Below are 18,503 nucleotides of genomic sequence, written 5' to 3' on the forward strand. Positions count from 1 at the left end.
TTTATAATCATTGATGAAAAAACAACAAATCCTCCCATTTGAGAAGCCGCAAGCGGTGAATTTATGGAGTTTTTTGTTTAAAAAAGGCGATTTGAATGATTTATTTCCAACTGTCGATGGACTAATTGATTAATTGAATACTTATTTCTGCTCTAAATGAGTCACATCTGACAAAATGTCCCCCCCGTCTGCCAGAATGAAGATGATGCTCCTTATTCGAGTTGGAATTTTGGACAAAAACAAGTAAATCCTCCTAAATTTGAGTGGTGCAGCTGTTTATGAGAGTGTACTTGCAACATGACCTTCATCTGCACAACACTCCTGAAGCTCCTTTAGTTCATTTTATACAGTCACTGTGAAAGGACCGATTATGTCCCACCTTATATACTGACCTCTGCAATTCAGAGCTGACCGTCTTTTCTTTATGAAAAAGCTTTCACCAATTTTGCCTTTCAAAAGGGGGGACGGAGGCCCAAAACAAAATGTGCAATGTCCTTGTGGTTTGTGCCATAACAGCAACAACTGTAGGCTACCCCGCAATTTGTTTTTACAAGACAACAGTACTTCATTAGGAGAATAAGCAATTAAAGTCACCAGATTCAGCACCATCTGAAACTAGAAGACAGCAGAGTGGACTTTAGACTTCACAGACCTTCCCCACAAATTGTGACATTAAACCACAGGGTTTCCAGGGGGAAGCCCTGAGGAGTTAAATTAAAAGGTAAAAATAGAGGACAACGTGGGGATTGAACAAACAAAGTTATCGGCAAAACAGGATTAGCAACTTGGTCGTTTTTTTCGCCGTTTCAATTAACGTTTGCGGGCACAAGCTTTATGGGTGCGAGCGGGAAAAGCTCACAAACATTGGGATGGAGAAAACTTTCGTTTCGTTTAACAGCTTCATGAACAAAGTTATTTCTTATAGTTCATCAATTTCACATTCAAAGTTTCAAGTTAAAAAAAAAACTTTCCAACTGTACCAAGTCGATACGACCTTCCGGCGACAAGGATCACTAGACACACCCCCCTTAAATTGTCCCACCCCCATTTTTTTTATTTTTTTTGACAACTCATTTTATACAGAGGTGTGCCGTGTGCAACAATCATACACACGTTATGATGAGAGTGACGGTGTCTACGGTTCATTACCTATCTCGATGCGTCGGTTCGATGGCGGGAATCCATGCCTCCAGCGCGCACCGGCGGGAACACCGGGGGAACTCTGGGTCAGCCCGGGTTCCTCCTCTGCAGTCGGGGCAGGGAAAACGAGCGAGCACCGCGGGCTGGTCTGGAGTCTGCGGGGCGGGAAGCAGGAGCCGCAGTTCGTCCTTTCCACCGCTGCCCGGGGGCGTTGGGCGGGAGTTGTGTCGGCCTCGAGGCTGCACGCTGCCGGGGGGGGGGGACGTGTGAGTGAACGGTTGACCGGCTGAATTCCCGCTATGTGTGGCTTTAAAGCTGCAGCTCATTTACCTGCCCTGGTTCAGACTGAGAGACAGCTCGGTAAATAAACGAGGAGCACTCACACTGAAGAGGTTCAGCCCCCTTTTGAGAACCTAGAATATGTTTGAGTAAAAAATAATTAACCATTTATTGTTATTTGTATTCACTCTATTTGCTTGATATTACATTGCGGTGTGTAAACTGTTTAAAATTCTGTTTATATATATAAAAAAAAGTTTCAGGAGAGGTTAGACACACCACAATGTAATTTCAAGCAAATAGAGTGAAACAGATACACAATATGCAGGGTATTCACCCATTCATGATGCTAGCTTGAGAAACCAACACCAAATTTGCTTAACTTACTGACAGGAAGTCCCCACAATCTACTAGAAGAACAAACTACTCACTACTACTCACCAACAAGACAGAAATGAGCACAACCTGACCATAATGAAGTAAAATTAAAAGACAGCAACACAGCAGGAGCCACCTAGTTGATAATGTGGAGGTTAATAATTAATTTACCAAGATAATAAAATGTTGGAAAGGCATCTCATTTAAAAGATTTTATTTGAAATGATTTTAAATACAAATAATATATTTTTTCCATTTACAATGACAGTTCCTTTGTAAACAAAAGTGGCAGATAGATAGTCATTGGGTAGTTTGTCCAAACTCCGGCGGCCCGCTGGCCAGTCGCCTGGACAAGGTCTGCCATGGGAGAGATGGTGTCGTATTTAACCTCACTGCAGTGTTTTCTTCTTTTTCCCCCCCCCACACAGCGTGAATCACTGATGCTACATTCTATTGCAGAGCGATAAATACTCAGAGTACAATATTACCTGCTTTGAACGCAATTAGAGTATGGTGAGCGTGAGTGTATGTGGTGTCCGGAGAGAGCGCCCACAGATGTTACCTTGATCTCTCCCACTGTAACAGAACACACTGGATAATAAAAAAAAATGTTGAGTGCGGATATTCGTGGTGAAAGATTAGTCATTTCTTTTAAACAAGTCATAGACATTCAGCAGGAACCCACCGGAGCGACACAGGGAAAGCTCTGGTTTTCGTTCTTTTTCTATACTTGAGATGTGAAAACCGCGGTTAGATCGGAACAAAACAAGACAATGTGTTACATTTGTTATTAAAAAATAATAATTATGATTTTGTTTTCTTGGTTAACCCGAAAAACAAACATCCTTGAAGGAGATATGGAGGGGAAAAAATAAACTCCTAAAATGGTTTTAATTGCAAAAAAACGGAGTTGGGTCTGCTTTCATGACTAAAGATACAAGGTGCTGGACAGAGTATTCTTCGTCGTACACTAAAAGTTACCGTCAACAGGATTTCGTTCGACCCTTTTCAGATCATGAGCGTGTCAGGGAGCTCATACTCCGGCCGGTCACATGTCACAGACGGCCGCACTTATTAAGAGGCTTTGTCGTGGCAAAATCAGTGATATGTATTCCAAAACTGAGCAGCTATAGGTTACTATGAAGATACTAACTAACCCGAAAGAAGAAGAAAAAGAAAAAAACACTGTTACAAAACACAAAAAAAAACTGTTTCTGATCTACCAAGAACCGCTGGTGCAAAGCACCCAGGGACTTGAATGTTGTGGTATTTCAGTTGGATTCATAAGGCCTTTTTCGGACAATGAGTATACACTGGAATGTGCTACAATTGGAAAAGGATAGGAAAGGAAAGGATGAAGAGAAAGGAAGTCACTTCTCTGAAAAGCCACATGTATGTCTACATATATATTTATATATATATCAGTATCTGAGCCCCTTAAAAAGATTGAAAATTCATAACTTGTATGTAGTGTATGGACACTAAAAGTACTCAATTATTGAAACAAATCTTAACACTGCAAGTTTTCCCATTTCCCCCGTTACAGTTGAGGTCGATTCATTTCAAGATCCACCTGCTTTCGTCATCGTTTCAGGAAAAAAACACCTATGATGTGGATCGCAGGGGCAGAACAGGCATCATGAACGGAACTGACTGGAGGTCGGTGTCTATCTGCCGACATCTCCTTAAACATACAGTGAGCACAAGTACACACAAAGTGACTGGCTGGTTTGACAGCGAACAAATTAAATGACAAAAAAAACTGACGAGACGCCCCCCATGCCATGAAAGGAGGAAACGTCCCAATGGTTGATGTGATCCCCGACGAGGGCTAAAGCTCACACTTCTGCAGTTTTAAGGGTACAATAGAAAGTATCATTGGTGTGAAAAAACATCTGTGTTGAGTGATTTTTAAAATTAGGAGCGAGAGCAATGTCCTGAATCCATACAGAGGTCATGTGTTATTCTTGTTGTTAATTTTGCAAACTGAATTAGCTGTTATACATCCCCCCCCCCCCCCCCCCCCCCCTCTGCCCCTCGAGAAAAGAGCCCAGGTAATAGGTCCTCCAGTCCACAGTGTGTCAATCTTTCATACCTGTACAAACACATATAAGGTTACAAACACACACACACACCATCCACTCACACTCATGTGCAAACCCACTCACACACGCGGGTCTGGGTAAGTATTCACAGAATTCTCTTCCGCTATAAGTAACGGAAAGTGAATGAACAAGTCTCTGTAGAAAAGAGGAGAAACGGTGGTGGCGGTGGGGGGGGGGGGGGATCACGGTCCGTGTGACGAAAAAAATGGAGTAGAAGGAGGAGGTCTGATTATAAACCGTCCCGGTGCTGCTCTGTGTGTCTGGTGCGTGTGGCGGGGCACAGCTATGCTGCTCCTCCTTTGCTGCTCTTGGGTGCTGTGGTGGGGTGGGGGAGGGGGGGTCAGGAGTGGGTGGCCTGTCCATCGGGAGTGGGGGGAGGGGGGGACTCAGCGTGTGTGCATGTGGGCGTGTAACCGCATTCAGTCGTTGTCCTCGTCGTCGTCCTCGCTCTCCTCAATGCCGTCGCTGTCCTCCTGCTCCTCGTCCTCCTCCTCCGTGTCGGGGATGTCCCACTGCGGGTGGTTGTCCAGCATGGCCTTAGCCTCGTGGACCTCCAGCTGGGATGAGCACAAGGTGACAAGGTTTTAGCGCGTGGAACTTCTACGTTTTGACAATTTACAGCTGTGGCGTGAAGTCATACGGCATACGCTACTGTATCCCGACCAAGACGAGTACTACAACACCGGTCCAGACTGCAACTCAACCTCATTTTATGAATAATAAACGACCGGGTAGAAAAGGACAAAAAAGTCCAACCAAGAACCAAACCAATTAGGTGTAAAAGCCCCTAACTATTTTGATTTTAAAAAAGAGGGACGAGCGAGGCCCGAAAAAAAAAAAAATCTGGCTTTGCTGCCATCTAGCGATTGACATTAACATGTCTGGAACTGCAGTGCATGTGATTGGAAAAAGAGAAAATAATAATAAAAAAAATGAAAATATCATGATATAATTGGTGGAAATGCACATCATTTAAGTTCTGAATTGTGTTCTGAAAGGGTTAAGATGAATTCTCATTATGTCTGAAACTCAACAGCACACATAAAGCGCAGCCATCTTAATGTCTATCAGGTGTTAGAGCAATTACAATTCAAGCTCTGTTAGGCTCGTAACAGATCCCATAAAGCCCAACTCCTTGGCAGCAATTAACACCATTGTTCAACGAGCTGCTGGTGCTGGTTTTGGCTGTGGCGAGTGAGTCTATTGTCTCAGCCGACTTCCTCCAAGCAATCATGCATGCACACACACAGACAGAGAGACAGAGAGAGAGAGAGAGAGAGAGAGAGAGAGAGAGAGAGAGAGAGAGAGAGAGAGAAAGAGAGCTTTCGGTTCACCTTGAGTGGTTTGATCTGGTCCAGTCCCAGGTAGGAATCAGAACGAAGGATGACGGAATATTGGTAATTGCCCGTTTTGGAAGGGGCTGGAAACTTCAGCTCCACCTGGGGGACAACACACACACACACACACACACGCACACATATCCAAACAGACATCTGTCAAATCTAATCACAGGAGCACTCAAGGTGCAATGACTGAGAGCATGATTGCACACTGCATGAAATACAGCGTTAACCGTAAAGCATTTCACCTGGACTCTTACCGCTACTGTCAAAATAAAATAGCGACCACATGAAGAAACAACATGGCTATCAAGAGAGGGTTGAGGAGGTTTGCCTTCGCTGCACAGATTTTAAAGTCATCCGAGGCCAACTTAATAAATAACACAGATTTGACATGACGACGGGGGTCCAACTGTAAATATTAAGACCAGCATTACCTCAGGCTATGATTACCATGTGGTGCAATCACATATGCCAAACCTCTAATTATCTGTACAATGAGGCTAATTATTATTCATTGGACGAGCGGAGAATGAGCCGAGAATGCAGCAGCGATTTACTGCCCACCCAAAAAAAAAAAACAGGTCTGTCTAACACGCAGCACATAAACAACCGCACACCACGAGCAACAGAAGGAGTCGTTGAGGTGACAGACTAATTGATTGCTAGACAGTGAACCATTATGCATGGGTGGGACGCCGCTCGCCCATTACATTCCTTCAGAGCGGTGACAGCTGGTCATGCAGACTTACACAGACCCCCATTAAGCTTTTACCTGGCTGTCAATCCTTATTGTTGCTGGAGAACGCCAGGATCAGAGGTGTAAAACAAACACACGTCCTCCTCTGAGGAAATAACGGCTTGGGTTGCCTAGCAACAGTATGTGTGAGGGGGTACGGGAAACAAGAAACGTGAACACACACACACGCTAACTTATTAAGACTGTTCTACTTCAGACGGATTATACCATAAGCCACAATACAGGCTTGATGTATTTCAAAATAACACACACATAACCATGACTTTAAATTACTGGATGCAAATTAATTTACATTAATAATCAATGAATGATTGATGATAAAACAGATTGCTTTGCTCCATTTTTTGGGATGACAAGCCACTTAAAAATGTCACCATGGACAGTATATATAAGATACATTAAAACATACTGTGTCATACCGTACAGGTATACGCATGACTCCTAAAAACGCTATATTCCCCCGTATAAAACACACACACTCACCTCTTCTGTGTCTTTTAGCGTGCAGACGTGGTAGGGCATGGAGACGAGGGTCTGATCTCGGCGGTCGGCGATGTAGAGCCACCACCACTCATGCTTCTCCTCGGGGAAGTAGATGCTATAGACGGGGTGCGTCACCTTTGACTTGGTCTCCAGCAGGGCCCGCTCTCGCCGCTGGATGCTCTGCTGCAACGCCTCCCACTCCTGATGCGTGGGTGCAGAAGAGCGGAGGACCAGGTTGGGTACAGGTACAAGCAGTGTTTCCTTTTACAGTTCATTAGCTTGATTGGGATATCTAGGTCATTTCATGTTCAGGACAATACGGTGGATTATTTTGATGATTATGTAAAGTTTTCTGACCTCTTCGTCGTCGCCAGCCATCTCGTCCACCTCCGTGTCGCTTTGTTTGTCGCTGTCTTCGTCTCTCTCGCTGGGAGAGTCCTTGGTGGCTTCGCCCTCGTCCGATTCGCTGCCCTTGTCTGATACGTCCTCCTCTTCCTCCTTCACTGTTGTTGCTGCTGCTGCTGCCGCCGCCACGACTTCCTGTGACATCCAAATCGATAACGAGAATTCATGACGTATGCTGCATAGTTTGTTTTTATAAAATCATGCGATAAATGAATACAGTATAACACCCAAAGCAGCTTAAATTCAGCCTGCACACGTACCGTTCCGGCCACGTTGCCATTGGCCTGCTTGGTTTTAGCAGGTGCAGGAGTGGCCTTCTTCTTGGTTAATTTTTTCTTCTTGGACTTGGCTGTCTTTTTAGTCGCTTTACTCTTGTTCTGCCACACTTTTGTTTTGGTTTTACTTGCGTCTCCCTGCTTTACACACAGAGAAGAAGAAAAAAAAGGTGACACAATTTCTTTAAGCATTTAATAATGGCAAAATCTGACCCAGAGTGAATATGCTGTCTGAATGTGTGTGTGTGTGTGTGTGTGTGTGTGTGTGTGTGTGTGTCGTGCTTACTGCTTCCTCTGTAGTGGCAGCCTCCTCTGTTAAACAAGGTGTTGACTCCTGTTCCTTTTCAAACACCTCCTACACAAAGTACACAGGATACAGTCACTTCAAGCTTTTCAACAATGTATACAGTCGACAGTACACTCCAGTGGTCATCCAAGGAAGTGCATCAATATAAAAAAATTAAATAAAAAATGTATTCCCAAATGTTGCTTTGTAGGAACTCATTAATGTGTAGGATAATATCAGGGTTTAACCAAATACAAGAAGTCCTTACCGACATCCGTTTTCTGGTTAAGGTGACGGTTACTGTGACGATAGAGCCTGCTGTGATGTTATTGCTGTCTTCATCATCAAGGACTGCAAACACACAGTGAGAGAACGGACTATAACTTTTAATATCCAAAAGGTTTGACTAAGACGAGTGCAAGGTCTGTGTAGCTCCACAATGCATTTGTGGTAATTATTTTAAAATCTTAGCAGTTTAAGGAAGTTAGACTGTGACAGTTTTTTTCCCCCAGACTGCATGCAAGAGTTTTTCTGACTCATTTCCAAAAAAACTGTACAAATGCTCATGCATGCCACCCATTATTTCACTACTGTTTTTAATCAGTTACTTTGAAAGCATTGCTCAAAAGACCCTATATAGTATTTTCAGTTAAAAAAACTAAGATGGTTAAGCCTGCAGATGTGTCAAAGGTCGGCTAATGTGCATAGTGTGTTTCTATGTGAGTATTGCGGGACTGACCCTGCAGTTTGGTGTCCATGGTGATGTGAGGGAAGCTGCCCAGCACAGCCATGACCTCATCGTACTTCTCCTCCCCCAAGAAACGAAGCATGCTGCGTCTGTCGGAGTCCTTGAGACTCACCAGGTCCTGGAGGCTCCGGACTTTATACTGGAGACGAGAGGGCCGATTACACGTTGAACCATTTCTCCCAATAAACGTATATACGCATGTACAGACGCTCAGCATTTACCTTCTTAGAGATGCAGTAGCGGAGGTGCTCCTCCTCAAAGTGGGGCAGCTGCAAAAGTGGTGACTTGGACTCCTGCAGACCTTGCACTATCATTTGGGTCAACTTCATACAGTTCTCTATGGTTACCAGTCGAGGAGCATGGAAACCTAGCGTGGAAGAAGAAGATGGGTTGAGGCTTGTGATAAATAATAATAAATTGAACGTGTGTGTGTGTGTGTGTGTCTGTAAATACCTCCTCTGCTGTTGGCCATCATGGTAAGCTGACAGCCCACGTTGATCATCTCCTGGAGGAGAGCTGGACTCTTCCTCACCACAAACCTCTGGTCTGGAAACCAAACACACACATATACCACGTTCGTGTCCATCCTCATATTTTATGAGAAGTCTTTCATGATAAAACAGCGGATTAATTACAGTTTACAATCATTGTGCTCAAAGTTTTATGACCGATCATTAAAAATATGTCATCGGGAGGTTGCCATTCATGCTTTCTAGTCGCCGATTCCTGGTAATGCTACATTGTGAACAACAAATCAGTGATGAAATTTCAGTAGAATGATTTTAGTGTCCTACCTTCTTCCAACTCCTCTGATACGTCCATGCGTGCCAGGTGAGCAAGCACTAAGACCCTGGCCTTCAAACTGTAAGGATAGCAGAATGGAGGCTCCTTCTTTTTCACGTTGATATTCCCCAACTCACGGATCAACTGCAAGACAGACAGGAGGAGTCGTTTTTCTGATGCACACTCTTGAGATTAATCTGTCCAATTTAAAGTTCTTTCCTTTGAATTCTTCCCTCTGACACAAATGTCTGCAAGCCTGGTGATGTTGTTCTCACACATCATGTACGTTATTACCTGTGGCACTTCGATGTTGTCTTCTGGTCGTATGGTTGCTTCTTTATTGCTTCGAGGGTCGAACTCAAACGCTGCCGTCAGCACCATGGCTAACCCTGGTAGGCAGAGGAAATCAGAATTAGATGACTAGACTCATAAACTTGTTTTGTTAGTCGGAAGTCAAGCTTGTCTCACTGATGTTTTGCAGAGAAACAATATTAATTTATTATAATACAGATGGAATGATGGATCAGTCTCACAGATCCAGTGTTTTTCTGGTCAAGTTTACACGCGTGTGTCGGATGATAGTTTTTCTCCCGTAAAGAACAGTTACGGAAAATGATTGTTTTTCCTCAAAATTATAGTTATTGGAGAATATCAGAATCGACAGGCCAGACTTAAAAAAAACCCAATCGGAATTGGGCAAGAAAAATTGCAATCTTTAGTTCAAATTACAATTTATAAATCACTCACGCTTCATGTTCATGTTGGGCGTCTTGTACATGAAATGCATGAAGAGCTGGGTGGTGTTAATGAGGATTTGGTCTCCGCTGTATCGGATGGAGCGGTACCACCATGTGCCCTACGATATGGAATAGAAAAAAAAAACAATGGAAAGATATGGTGAGAAATACAGAATTCAAGAAAAAGAGAGGGCAAGTATTTTATATAATCTCTAGCACAGGAAATGATCAGGACTTACCACAACAACAGGAAGGATGACCATGAAGGCTAGTCCATATACCAAAAGCACCTACAGAAGAAAGCAAAATATAATACACTCGCTGCTAGTATAATACTAAACATTTCAAACAAATCGATGTGGGTTTTCAATTAAAAATACATTGACACAATCAAAAGATATATACCAGCATTGAGTTCTTCTGGTCCACAATCCAGGCAGGCAGGGCGATACCAAAGCTGGTCGCTAGAAAGGGAGGCATAAGAGGCAATGAACCAAAATGGGAAAAAAAATGCTATTGCTGTAAACCCTCCACCCCCCTTGTAACAGCACTGTGCTGGGTGGCAACTTCCGCACTATGGACAACTCTGGAATTGCACACCACCTGACACCATGAGAGTCATAATTGGCATTATGAAACTATGAACATTTCTGTTGGAGAATGTCTCTTAATAGCAAAAATTGGAGCCCAGCGAAAGAACATTTGGTACACCCACGGTAGTGTGTGAAAGTGGAAGACTACTACTACTACTACTACTCCTACTGGAATGAATGGGCTGTACCGTTTCAGTTCATCTTCCATTGCTTAACACATTGGTGACCACAAGAGGCTGACTCACCTGCATCAAACATAGAAGGCATGGCAATACAGAAAAAACACAAATGTCTGGGATTTTAGGGAAGCTTCACTCACCTCCTGGACCATCTGGATTACCATATGTTTCCCAGTTCTGTCGCGACTGTTCATTCGTTAGACTGTGGAAGGGGAAACATAAAAAAAAATCAAAATTCTACACTTTCAATTGATTGAAGTGTCTATTGATAAAAGAGCTCTACTGCAGCTTCTAAACTACCTCACATCTCTTCTCTCCTTTTAATCTAGTGACACAACCCAGTAACTACTTAACCGTACATAGCTCTCGTGTTGGCACGAGAACCACAAACTACAGTCGTAGTACAGTACTTACGCAGCATAAGCTTTGGCGATTCTCATGAACGTGGCCTCATCACCACCTTTGTCAGGATGGAACTTGAGTGACAGCACACGGTATTGCTTCTTGATTTCCGACAGCGATGCACCCTGGAGACAGAATTGCAATGACCCCACCACAGATAGTGTGAGTAACAGATAGAATGAAAAACCGACAATGCTAAAGAGACTCAAAAGAGAGATGATATTTTTATCTTGTGTTTTATCTTGTTATCGGTCTTATATATTTGCACACAAGATCAAATGTGTCTTTGGGGACTTCAGAGGCTCTGTGGAATAAAGCAGACTTCATATTTTGTGTGCGTGTTTACCGGGTCCAAATTGAGGACTTCGTATGGATTATACTCCTGGTACTCTCTGTCCAGCTTCGACACTTTGTAGGCTAGCAGCAGGAACACAGCCCAGCCAAATAGCAAGGCTGCTTTTCTGAAAATGGCAACACACAAACAGGAAAAATATGTCAGACAAAAACATCTGTGCTCCCCGGAGACAACATCAGGCTCGTCTCATTTTTACAAGGCACTTTGACACTGCAACCTGCAGTGATTAGAAGGGTTGTGTGCACAATAGGGGTGTAACGGTACATGTATTTGTATTGAACCGTTTCGGTACAGGGTGCTCGGTTCGGAACGGAGGCGTCCCGAACGAGTTTCCATACGGACATATTAAGTAGAGGACCGCATTTGTGGAGCGTGCTGCAGCCGCACATGCGCAGTTGCGCACACCGCGACACAATAAACAGCAGTAGTAGCGGACGTCATGGCTAATGCCGCTAGCGTTGGCAACAAGCCAGAGTTGGAGGACCCTCCCGCGACATTAAGGTCTCCCGTTTGGGAACACTTCGGCAAAGCAGTTTGCCGACATTGTTCATGTGAGGTCGGGTATGTTTCTGGCAACACGTCAAACCTGTTGACGTATTTGAAACGGCACCACCCCCACGTGAACATCGCTACAACGAGGAGAAAGACGAGCGTAACGTTAGTGCAAACACAGCTCCCCACCGCATTTAAACAGCCTCTCCCTGCCCTGTTCAATTTTGCACCATCAGGTGGAGAAAAGATTTGTTTTTAAAAAAACAGTCTGAGCCTTATTCATGTTATTTAATCTGAGCAACAACTTGAAACTATTTAGTGTTGCAACTGTTCAATTTTGCACATCAGATGGAGACATTTTTTTAAAGAAACAGTCTGTTATTTTTATTTATTTTTATTTTTTAAATAAATATTTTAAATACTTGTATTTATATTTTTGAGCAGCATTCTAGCTCCAGTGCATGTTCCTACTGTTAAAAGCACAAAAGTAATAAACAACTAGCACATTTATATTTTGCATTTTGTTTTCTTACTGTACCGAAAATGAACCGAACCGTGACCTCAAAACCGAGGTACGTACCGAACCGAGATTTTTGTGTACCGTTACACCCCTAGTGCACAACTAATGTGCAAAGCCATCTAGCTTTCAGGATTTAAAACTATGAACCGTATTGGAAACAGTATAGATATAGATATAGATATAGATATAGAATACACCGCACACAAGCAAAAGGGCAGGACAGGCTCTGACATGTTGTTGTTGTTATGCATGGAAGTTGAACTTGTTTCCATGACAATGGCAAAACCCTATGGCCTACTCTGCAGCATCTGTTGCCATGACAACCGTTCACTGCCCCGAGTTGTCTGGGAGGCTCAAAGAGAAAAACACATGATGGAATCCTATAATAAACACCATCATTATGATACTGTTGTGAAAAGGAAACAGATACTGAGTTTAAGGGAGAATGGCTGAATTATTCTGCCTAATAAGCATGCCAAATGCTACCACCAGCATTATTTCCAATTTTCATCTATGCAAAAAAAATAACTGATGAATTTTAAGAGCAAAAACAGGATGTAGGTCTAGTGACAGAACAGAAGTGGATGGTGGAAGTATGAAGACAAAAATAGGCAGCTGGGGAGACAGAACAAAGAGAAGACACTCGGCCAGAAATACTATGAGGGAGGAGGCAAATGAGCGAGACGTGAAACGCACTTGAACACCCAATCTTTCCACTAACACACACACACACATATATGGAATAAACAACAGTGAGAAAACAGATTAATGATGGGGGGAAATGTTTAAGATCGCTACAACCGGATGGTTTACACCAACACACGCCAACACACAAGATGTTTACGCGTGAAAAGTCAAACTTGTTCCGAACATTACCCAAATACAAGCGTTTCCACTCATGCTGCCTATGCGACAGATAGCGTGGCCTTTGCGTCATATTTGCACAGCAATGACAACATCTCTGTCAAACTGGAAACAGACTGAATTAACCTGTAAGCTATTGGGAACAGCTCCAGAGATGTAAGGCTTTCTATGTGCAAACATTTCGGACATCACCCGCCCAAACAACAGATGAGAAGGGAGCGAACAACTAAGGAAACAAACCTGTAATACCAGGCAAGTTATGACCAATCATCAACAAAACATTTAAATATAACTCTACCCATTAGGTGTAACGCAACATCATTCCATAAATAACTACCAAGTGTGAATAATTTGAAATAAAACAAACTCAAGTCGTCTTGGGTCAACTTTCAATGAGAAGAGCATAAGAATTAGACCTCCCCTTTAATCCGTGTACATATTTATTTCCACATACAAAAAATTAAAATCCTGAATCATTGGACTCACTTCAGTGTCGGGACGATGCTCTGCTGTGACTTCATCAGCCTCAGCCGATACCACAGACACCTGCCATGGACCCTCCTCAGGCTCTTGAGACGGAGTTGTTCTGAAAGAGAGATCATTGATTCATTATTACCGCCCAAACAGTCACAATCAATGCCAATAATGCCACAGTAATCTGGGCAGGATTACTGCTGCTTGAAATTAATCTAAATCAGGGGTGCCTGATATTTTCACTGAAAACATAAAAGTACAGTGGATGCAGGCATTCCTCCTGATACAAGCTAATTTATGTGTATTTATTTCCTATGTATTCATGCCATGGTGTTGGTTAATAAATGATACAAGGGCAACCTAAGTTACAATACAATAATTAGTCTTAAATCAACATATTTGTGATATACCTGGTAGCAACGCCTTAAACTCCAATCTATGGTGTCATTCGACTATTCCCAGTAGACCGGCTGAGTAAAGTTTGCTAGCATACCTTACATAACCCATGTTAGATATGCTCCGTTGTTGACAAACAGATATCCGCACCAAGATAAGGATACAGCGGGGTAAGGTCAATAAAGTCACAAAGGCAAACTTGTTGGAAAAACCTGCGACGGTGACGTTGGCTTTTGGTGTTGACGCTTTAGCTCAGCTAGCCAGCACTTAGCTTTAATTATTACAGACCGAAGAAAAACCAACGTTACATACGTGACGTTGAGATTAAATGGATAACCAGTGGGATAGTTAGAGGTAAAGCTGGTGGGTAACTGTTTACACTGGCTGACTTTGTGCTAAACTCTGAACAGTGAAAGAGACCGTGGGCATCATCTTTGCAACGTCTGCTAACTCATATTTACAAGCTAATGTCACGTCGGGTTAGCTCGTACTGCCTCCGCCACGCCGGTAGAAAACCAGCCAGATTAGAAGACTCGCCAATTAGCGGGGCTTTAACGTGACAAGGCACGCTGCCGGCTGAACACTTCTCGTTGCACTAGCTGTGGTAATGAGTTAGCTCAGTTAGCACCGAGCCAGACGTCGGGGCCTTACCAGCATTCTGATCCCGGGGCCAGATGTAATATGTAGCCGGAATCACAATAAGTCCGACGAAGGACGTGAGGAAATAGAAAAAGGTGTTGCCGCTGTCGTCGTACTGGAACTGTTGCCCGGCCATTTCGTAGCGGCGCTCGAGTCGCCCTTCTTCTCCACCGCTGCGCTTCCCTCTTCTTGCCCAATGTGTGCGACTTGACAGACCGTTAGCTAGCCAGCTAGCATCGAGCCAAGACAGACAGCTCTGATCATCGGTGTACGTGGTGTACGCCTGCGCAATGTTGCCTTTCTTCTTCTTCGCTGGATGATTCGGCGCTTTCCCCGGGCGCTACTGACTCCTAGTGGTAGCAGTGCAGGTACTACAGCCGAACTGCGTGTGAGTGGATTATTGAGCTCGGGTAAAGACACAATATGTACCCGTTTCTGTAAACCATTTTATTGATTAAGATTAATAAATGGCCTGTCAAATATATTAACAAAAACATCCAACCCAATTGGCTGTTCATTGGATAAAGCAGATTTGAACAGTATATTTTACCTTCAAAATAAAAGTAATAGCATATTAAAGTTCAATGTCAGGAAGGAAATTGATGTCATCATTTTTGATTGTGCACCTTTTGAGTACACTCATGAACAGTTGCAAGGGTGCTTTATCCCTGTTTATATTCTATACATAGCTTACGATCGCTTAACCTTGTTTACAATACTCCAAACACAATTAAATAATTTCTAATCACGTGGTTTGTTTTGCTGATTTTTTTTATTTTGGGTGCAGGCAAATAAGTTGAGGAAAAAAAATCTAAAATATCTTCTCTATAAACCAATTCTATTATATGTGCACTATGATGTCATCCAGAGGCTTGCGTTTCAAGTCAGGCACTGTGGCGTCAGAAGCAGGATAACCTACAGGAAGCAACATCAGCAGCTTCTCATTGGCTGGCCGTTTGAGGAGGAGCCTGAGCTTGGGGCCGCAGTTTAGAGGCGTCGATGTGACGGTGACAAGACCCACGTTCTGATTAGCAAAATGGACAGAAAGAGCAGATATTCAGCCACTTTATCAGACATGTAAATTCAAAGTTTTCCTAAAATGCATTTTCCAGAAAATCGATAGTTCTATATAAACTCTTAACTCTGTTTTACTAGACAGGGATTGGCTGATCTATATTTCAAAGGGGGGGATGTTATTTTTTACCTGTAATCCAGCCAACAAGAGTCCGCAAGATATGGAGACACTGATTTCGTTGTAGTAATGTGTTTTTTTAGTGTTGTCTGGTAGAATTCCATAGATCTGTTTGAAGACGAGGATTAGATATGGAGCAACATCCAAGTACTCCTTGATCCAGTTTGTCCTGCACGAGGAAGGAAGTTATGAGACAAAAAGGGGATGACGTCGTGTGTTATTAGAAGTTGTAGGTCTGCAATGACTGATAATCATCGTGTATGCTGTCAGTGTAGTTTGTATGATGTGGTGCGAGTGTGGAGAAAAGTATGGGTGCTCACTTTATTTTGGACAAATCGTGGACCCACTTGTCCCCCATCCTGTGGCGGTAGTTCATCTCCTCCTCTTCTTCCACTATCAGTCTGATCTGGTGCTTAACCTCTGGGTCTGACACCACAATGAACCTCCAGGGCTCCGTGTGCGCTCCACTGGGTGCGGTACCTGTCCACATGAAGGCGAGGGGTCAGAAAATAATTAGAAATACCCAAACTTTAGCTGCCCTAGGTCATCTTTTTTATTATTATTTTTTTGCACTCGCCTGCACTGCGGATGACATTATTGATAACTTCTCGTGGGACCGGCTCTGGGCTGAAGAATCGGACGCTCCTCCGCTGGTTCATCAGAGTGTAGAAATCCTTGGATCTCTCCAGCATCGTCTCCTCGGGGTAACGTGATGATGAGTAGGGTACATGAAGGACGTCTTCCTCATCATTGCTGTCCACCCAATCACCATCCTCTAAAAGGATAAGAGAACAAAATTGCAAAAAACATCTTTCATTAATCACAAACATATTTGGAAATATGCATCATATGGGAGCATAATGCACTCCAATAATACATTTTGTTATTTTGCCCAGTGGGTTATAGGGTTGTTTATTTAGTGCAGTCTAATCAAATGGCAATGATGTCCAGTGGATGAAGTAAACATTATTTCTCAGTAATATTAGAAGAAAATCTGTCACAAGTAATACAAAAAAGAAAGAATCTGCATTCGTAAAATAATGCCTCAAAATGATTTAAAAGTACTAAAAGTGAAAATACTCATTATGCAGAAGGGCCCACTTCAAAATAATGCATATTATATTACTGGATTAAAGTGATAGATGTATTAATGTATGCATCACTTTAATGTTGCAGCTGTTAAAGGGGATCGTTTTTAATTAATTTATATATGGCTGAGTAGCTTGTGTGAATTTCCCAAAGGAATACAGTTTGAATGTAATATCCACATCATAATTTGTTTGTTAATTATGTCTGTATCGTTCATCTGATTATGCACATTTAAATAATCAAATAAATGTAGTGGAGTATGTGTTTACTGTCCACCGCTGGTGGTGTCTGCTAATGCAGGAATACTGTCTGTTACAGGCCTGTTTAATAAAATGTAAACTTTTTTTGAAAAGCACATACAAACATGTAAAAGTACTAACATATTCATTGTGTGCAGTCTTTACTTTTCCTAATAGAAATGGAGAAAAGGTCACTCTCTGTATTAAGTCCACACATGCTACAGGCCATTTCCCATAGTTGATTAACCCAGCGTTGAACGAATATATCCCTGTTTAGGATTAGAATGAAAAATAATAATCTGTTGACCCCTTACCGTCCTCTTTTGCAGTGATTTCCGTATCATCTCGTAAATCCTGGTCCACCCACGGTCTAAAGTCTGCTTTAGATGACCCTTCAGTTTTTCCTGGGGGGGTCGAGGTGGCCTCAGTTTGGTGTGACCTCACCAGCATGAAGCCTATCACCAAGCACAGAACCACCGCCAGGACAGGAGTGAGGACGGACAGGAGAGCCATGACTGCAGGACAGGAGAGAGACGAGGCCACAGGTACTCGGCCGAGTGCTGACCTGATGTTATGAAACACTGCTGTTAGCAATTTGGAGGGGAGGAACAGGAGTATAGGACCCAGGCAGAGGGCCAGAGTCCATAAAAGGAGCAGAAAGGTCACCTGGGATTTTCAAATTCCATTGATTTCACCTGAGTGAGAGCAGCTGAGAGCACCCTTTGTTGGCTTGATGTGGTATGTTCCTTTTTAAATATATGTCTAAAAGCATGATTTTAATTATTAAAATGTACAATTAAATAGTATTAAAATTAATTATTAAAGGCATTTGTTTTTCTAGATTCTGCATTGGTGAGGGATGCTAATTGCTTGGAGTGATTGCATTATATGCACATCTGAAGTCAGGTCGGCTACAAGCAGAACTGTTTTTTTAAAGGTTCTTTCGTCCTTTTATAAAATAATATTACTTTTTTATAGATTCCAATCACCTGCAACAAGCAAGGATTTTTAGAGCAACCACTGCTTTTCAAACATTATTAGGTTTGAGTGTATTTCTTAACTGTTTTATTTACTGGGCCATTCGTTATTTGCTTTGTGGGGTTTTCATGTCGAGGAGGGGGAAGTAAAATAGAGTAGCCATCTTGCATGTGTGTTTTCGTAGTGTGGTTTAGTCCCATTAGCTTGCTGGGAATAGGTCAATTTGAGTGTTTTGGTGTGTAGTGGTGGGTTATTTTATACTTTACCTAACCTATGTTTGGTGACAACTTCCCTTATTAAGCACTAGCCTCCCTCACCGTGCAGTTTGGTTACTTTGGTTTACTTTCTTGATTTGTTTTCATTTTAACGGTT

The 18,503-nt window shown here is 42.7% G+C and overlaps 2 protein-coding genes across 5 annotated transcripts; both read right to left on the reverse strand.

Annotated features, from left to right (window-relative positions):
* Positions 1 to 2,205: 2,205 nt before the first annotated feature.
* sec63 (SEC63 homolog, protein translocation regulator) lies at positions 2,206 to 14,896 on the reverse strand. 4 transcript variants are annotated; one of them, XM_084030950.1, is made up of 20 exons: positions 14,646 to 14,896; positions 13,611 to 13,710; positions 11,240 to 11,354; positions 10,906 to 11,018; positions 10,632 to 10,693; positions 10,125 to 10,183; positions 9,959 to 10,009; positions 9,730 to 9,838; positions 9,277 to 9,371; positions 8,994 to 9,126; positions 8,653 to 8,745; positions 8,421 to 8,566; positions 8,191 to 8,338; positions 7,720 to 7,802; positions 7,452 to 7,520; positions 7,151 to 7,303; positions 6,843 to 7,025; positions 6,486 to 6,686; positions 5,237 to 5,341; positions 2,206 to 4,459 (listed from the first exon to the last, which is right to left on the reverse strand). In XM_084030950.1, exons 1-20 carry the CDS (start codon positions 14,767 to 14,769, stop codon positions 4,322 to 4,324), a joined length of 2,280 nt encoding a protein of 759 aa, XP_083887076.1. In that variant the 5' UTR covers positions 14,770 to 14,896; the 3' UTR covers positions 2,206 to 4,321. The 4 variants fall into 4 exon arrangements, with proteins under 4 accessions (XP_083887076.1, XP_083887078.1, XP_083887075.1 ...); XM_084030952.1 differs by having other exon boundaries at positions 6,843 to 7,003; positions 7,147 to 7,303; XM_084030949.1 differs by having other exon boundaries at positions 7,151 to 7,306.
* Positions 14,897 to 15,295: 399 nt separating this feature from the next.
* On the reverse strand, positions 15,296 to 17,722 carry iyd (iodotyrosine deiodinase). The gene is made up of 5 exons (XM_084030633.1): positions 17,468 to 17,722; positions 16,403 to 16,600; positions 16,146 to 16,305; positions 15,838 to 15,994; positions 15,296 to 15,657 (listed from the first exon to the last, which is right to left on the reverse strand). The coding sequence occupies exons 1-5, from the start codon at positions 17,664 to 17,666 to the stop codon at positions 15,475 to 15,477; spliced, it is 897 nt and encodes a 298-aa protein (XP_083886759.1). The 5' UTR covers positions 17,667 to 17,722; the 3' UTR covers positions 15,296 to 15,474.
* Positions 17,723 to 18,503: the final 781 nt, after the last annotated feature.

Source organism: Eutrigla gurnardus (assembly GCF_963514095.1).
Source record: "Eutrigla gurnardus genome assembly, chromosome: 16".
NCBI lineage: Eukaryota > Metazoa > Chordata > Actinopteri > Perciformes > Triglidae > Eutrigla > Eutrigla gurnardus.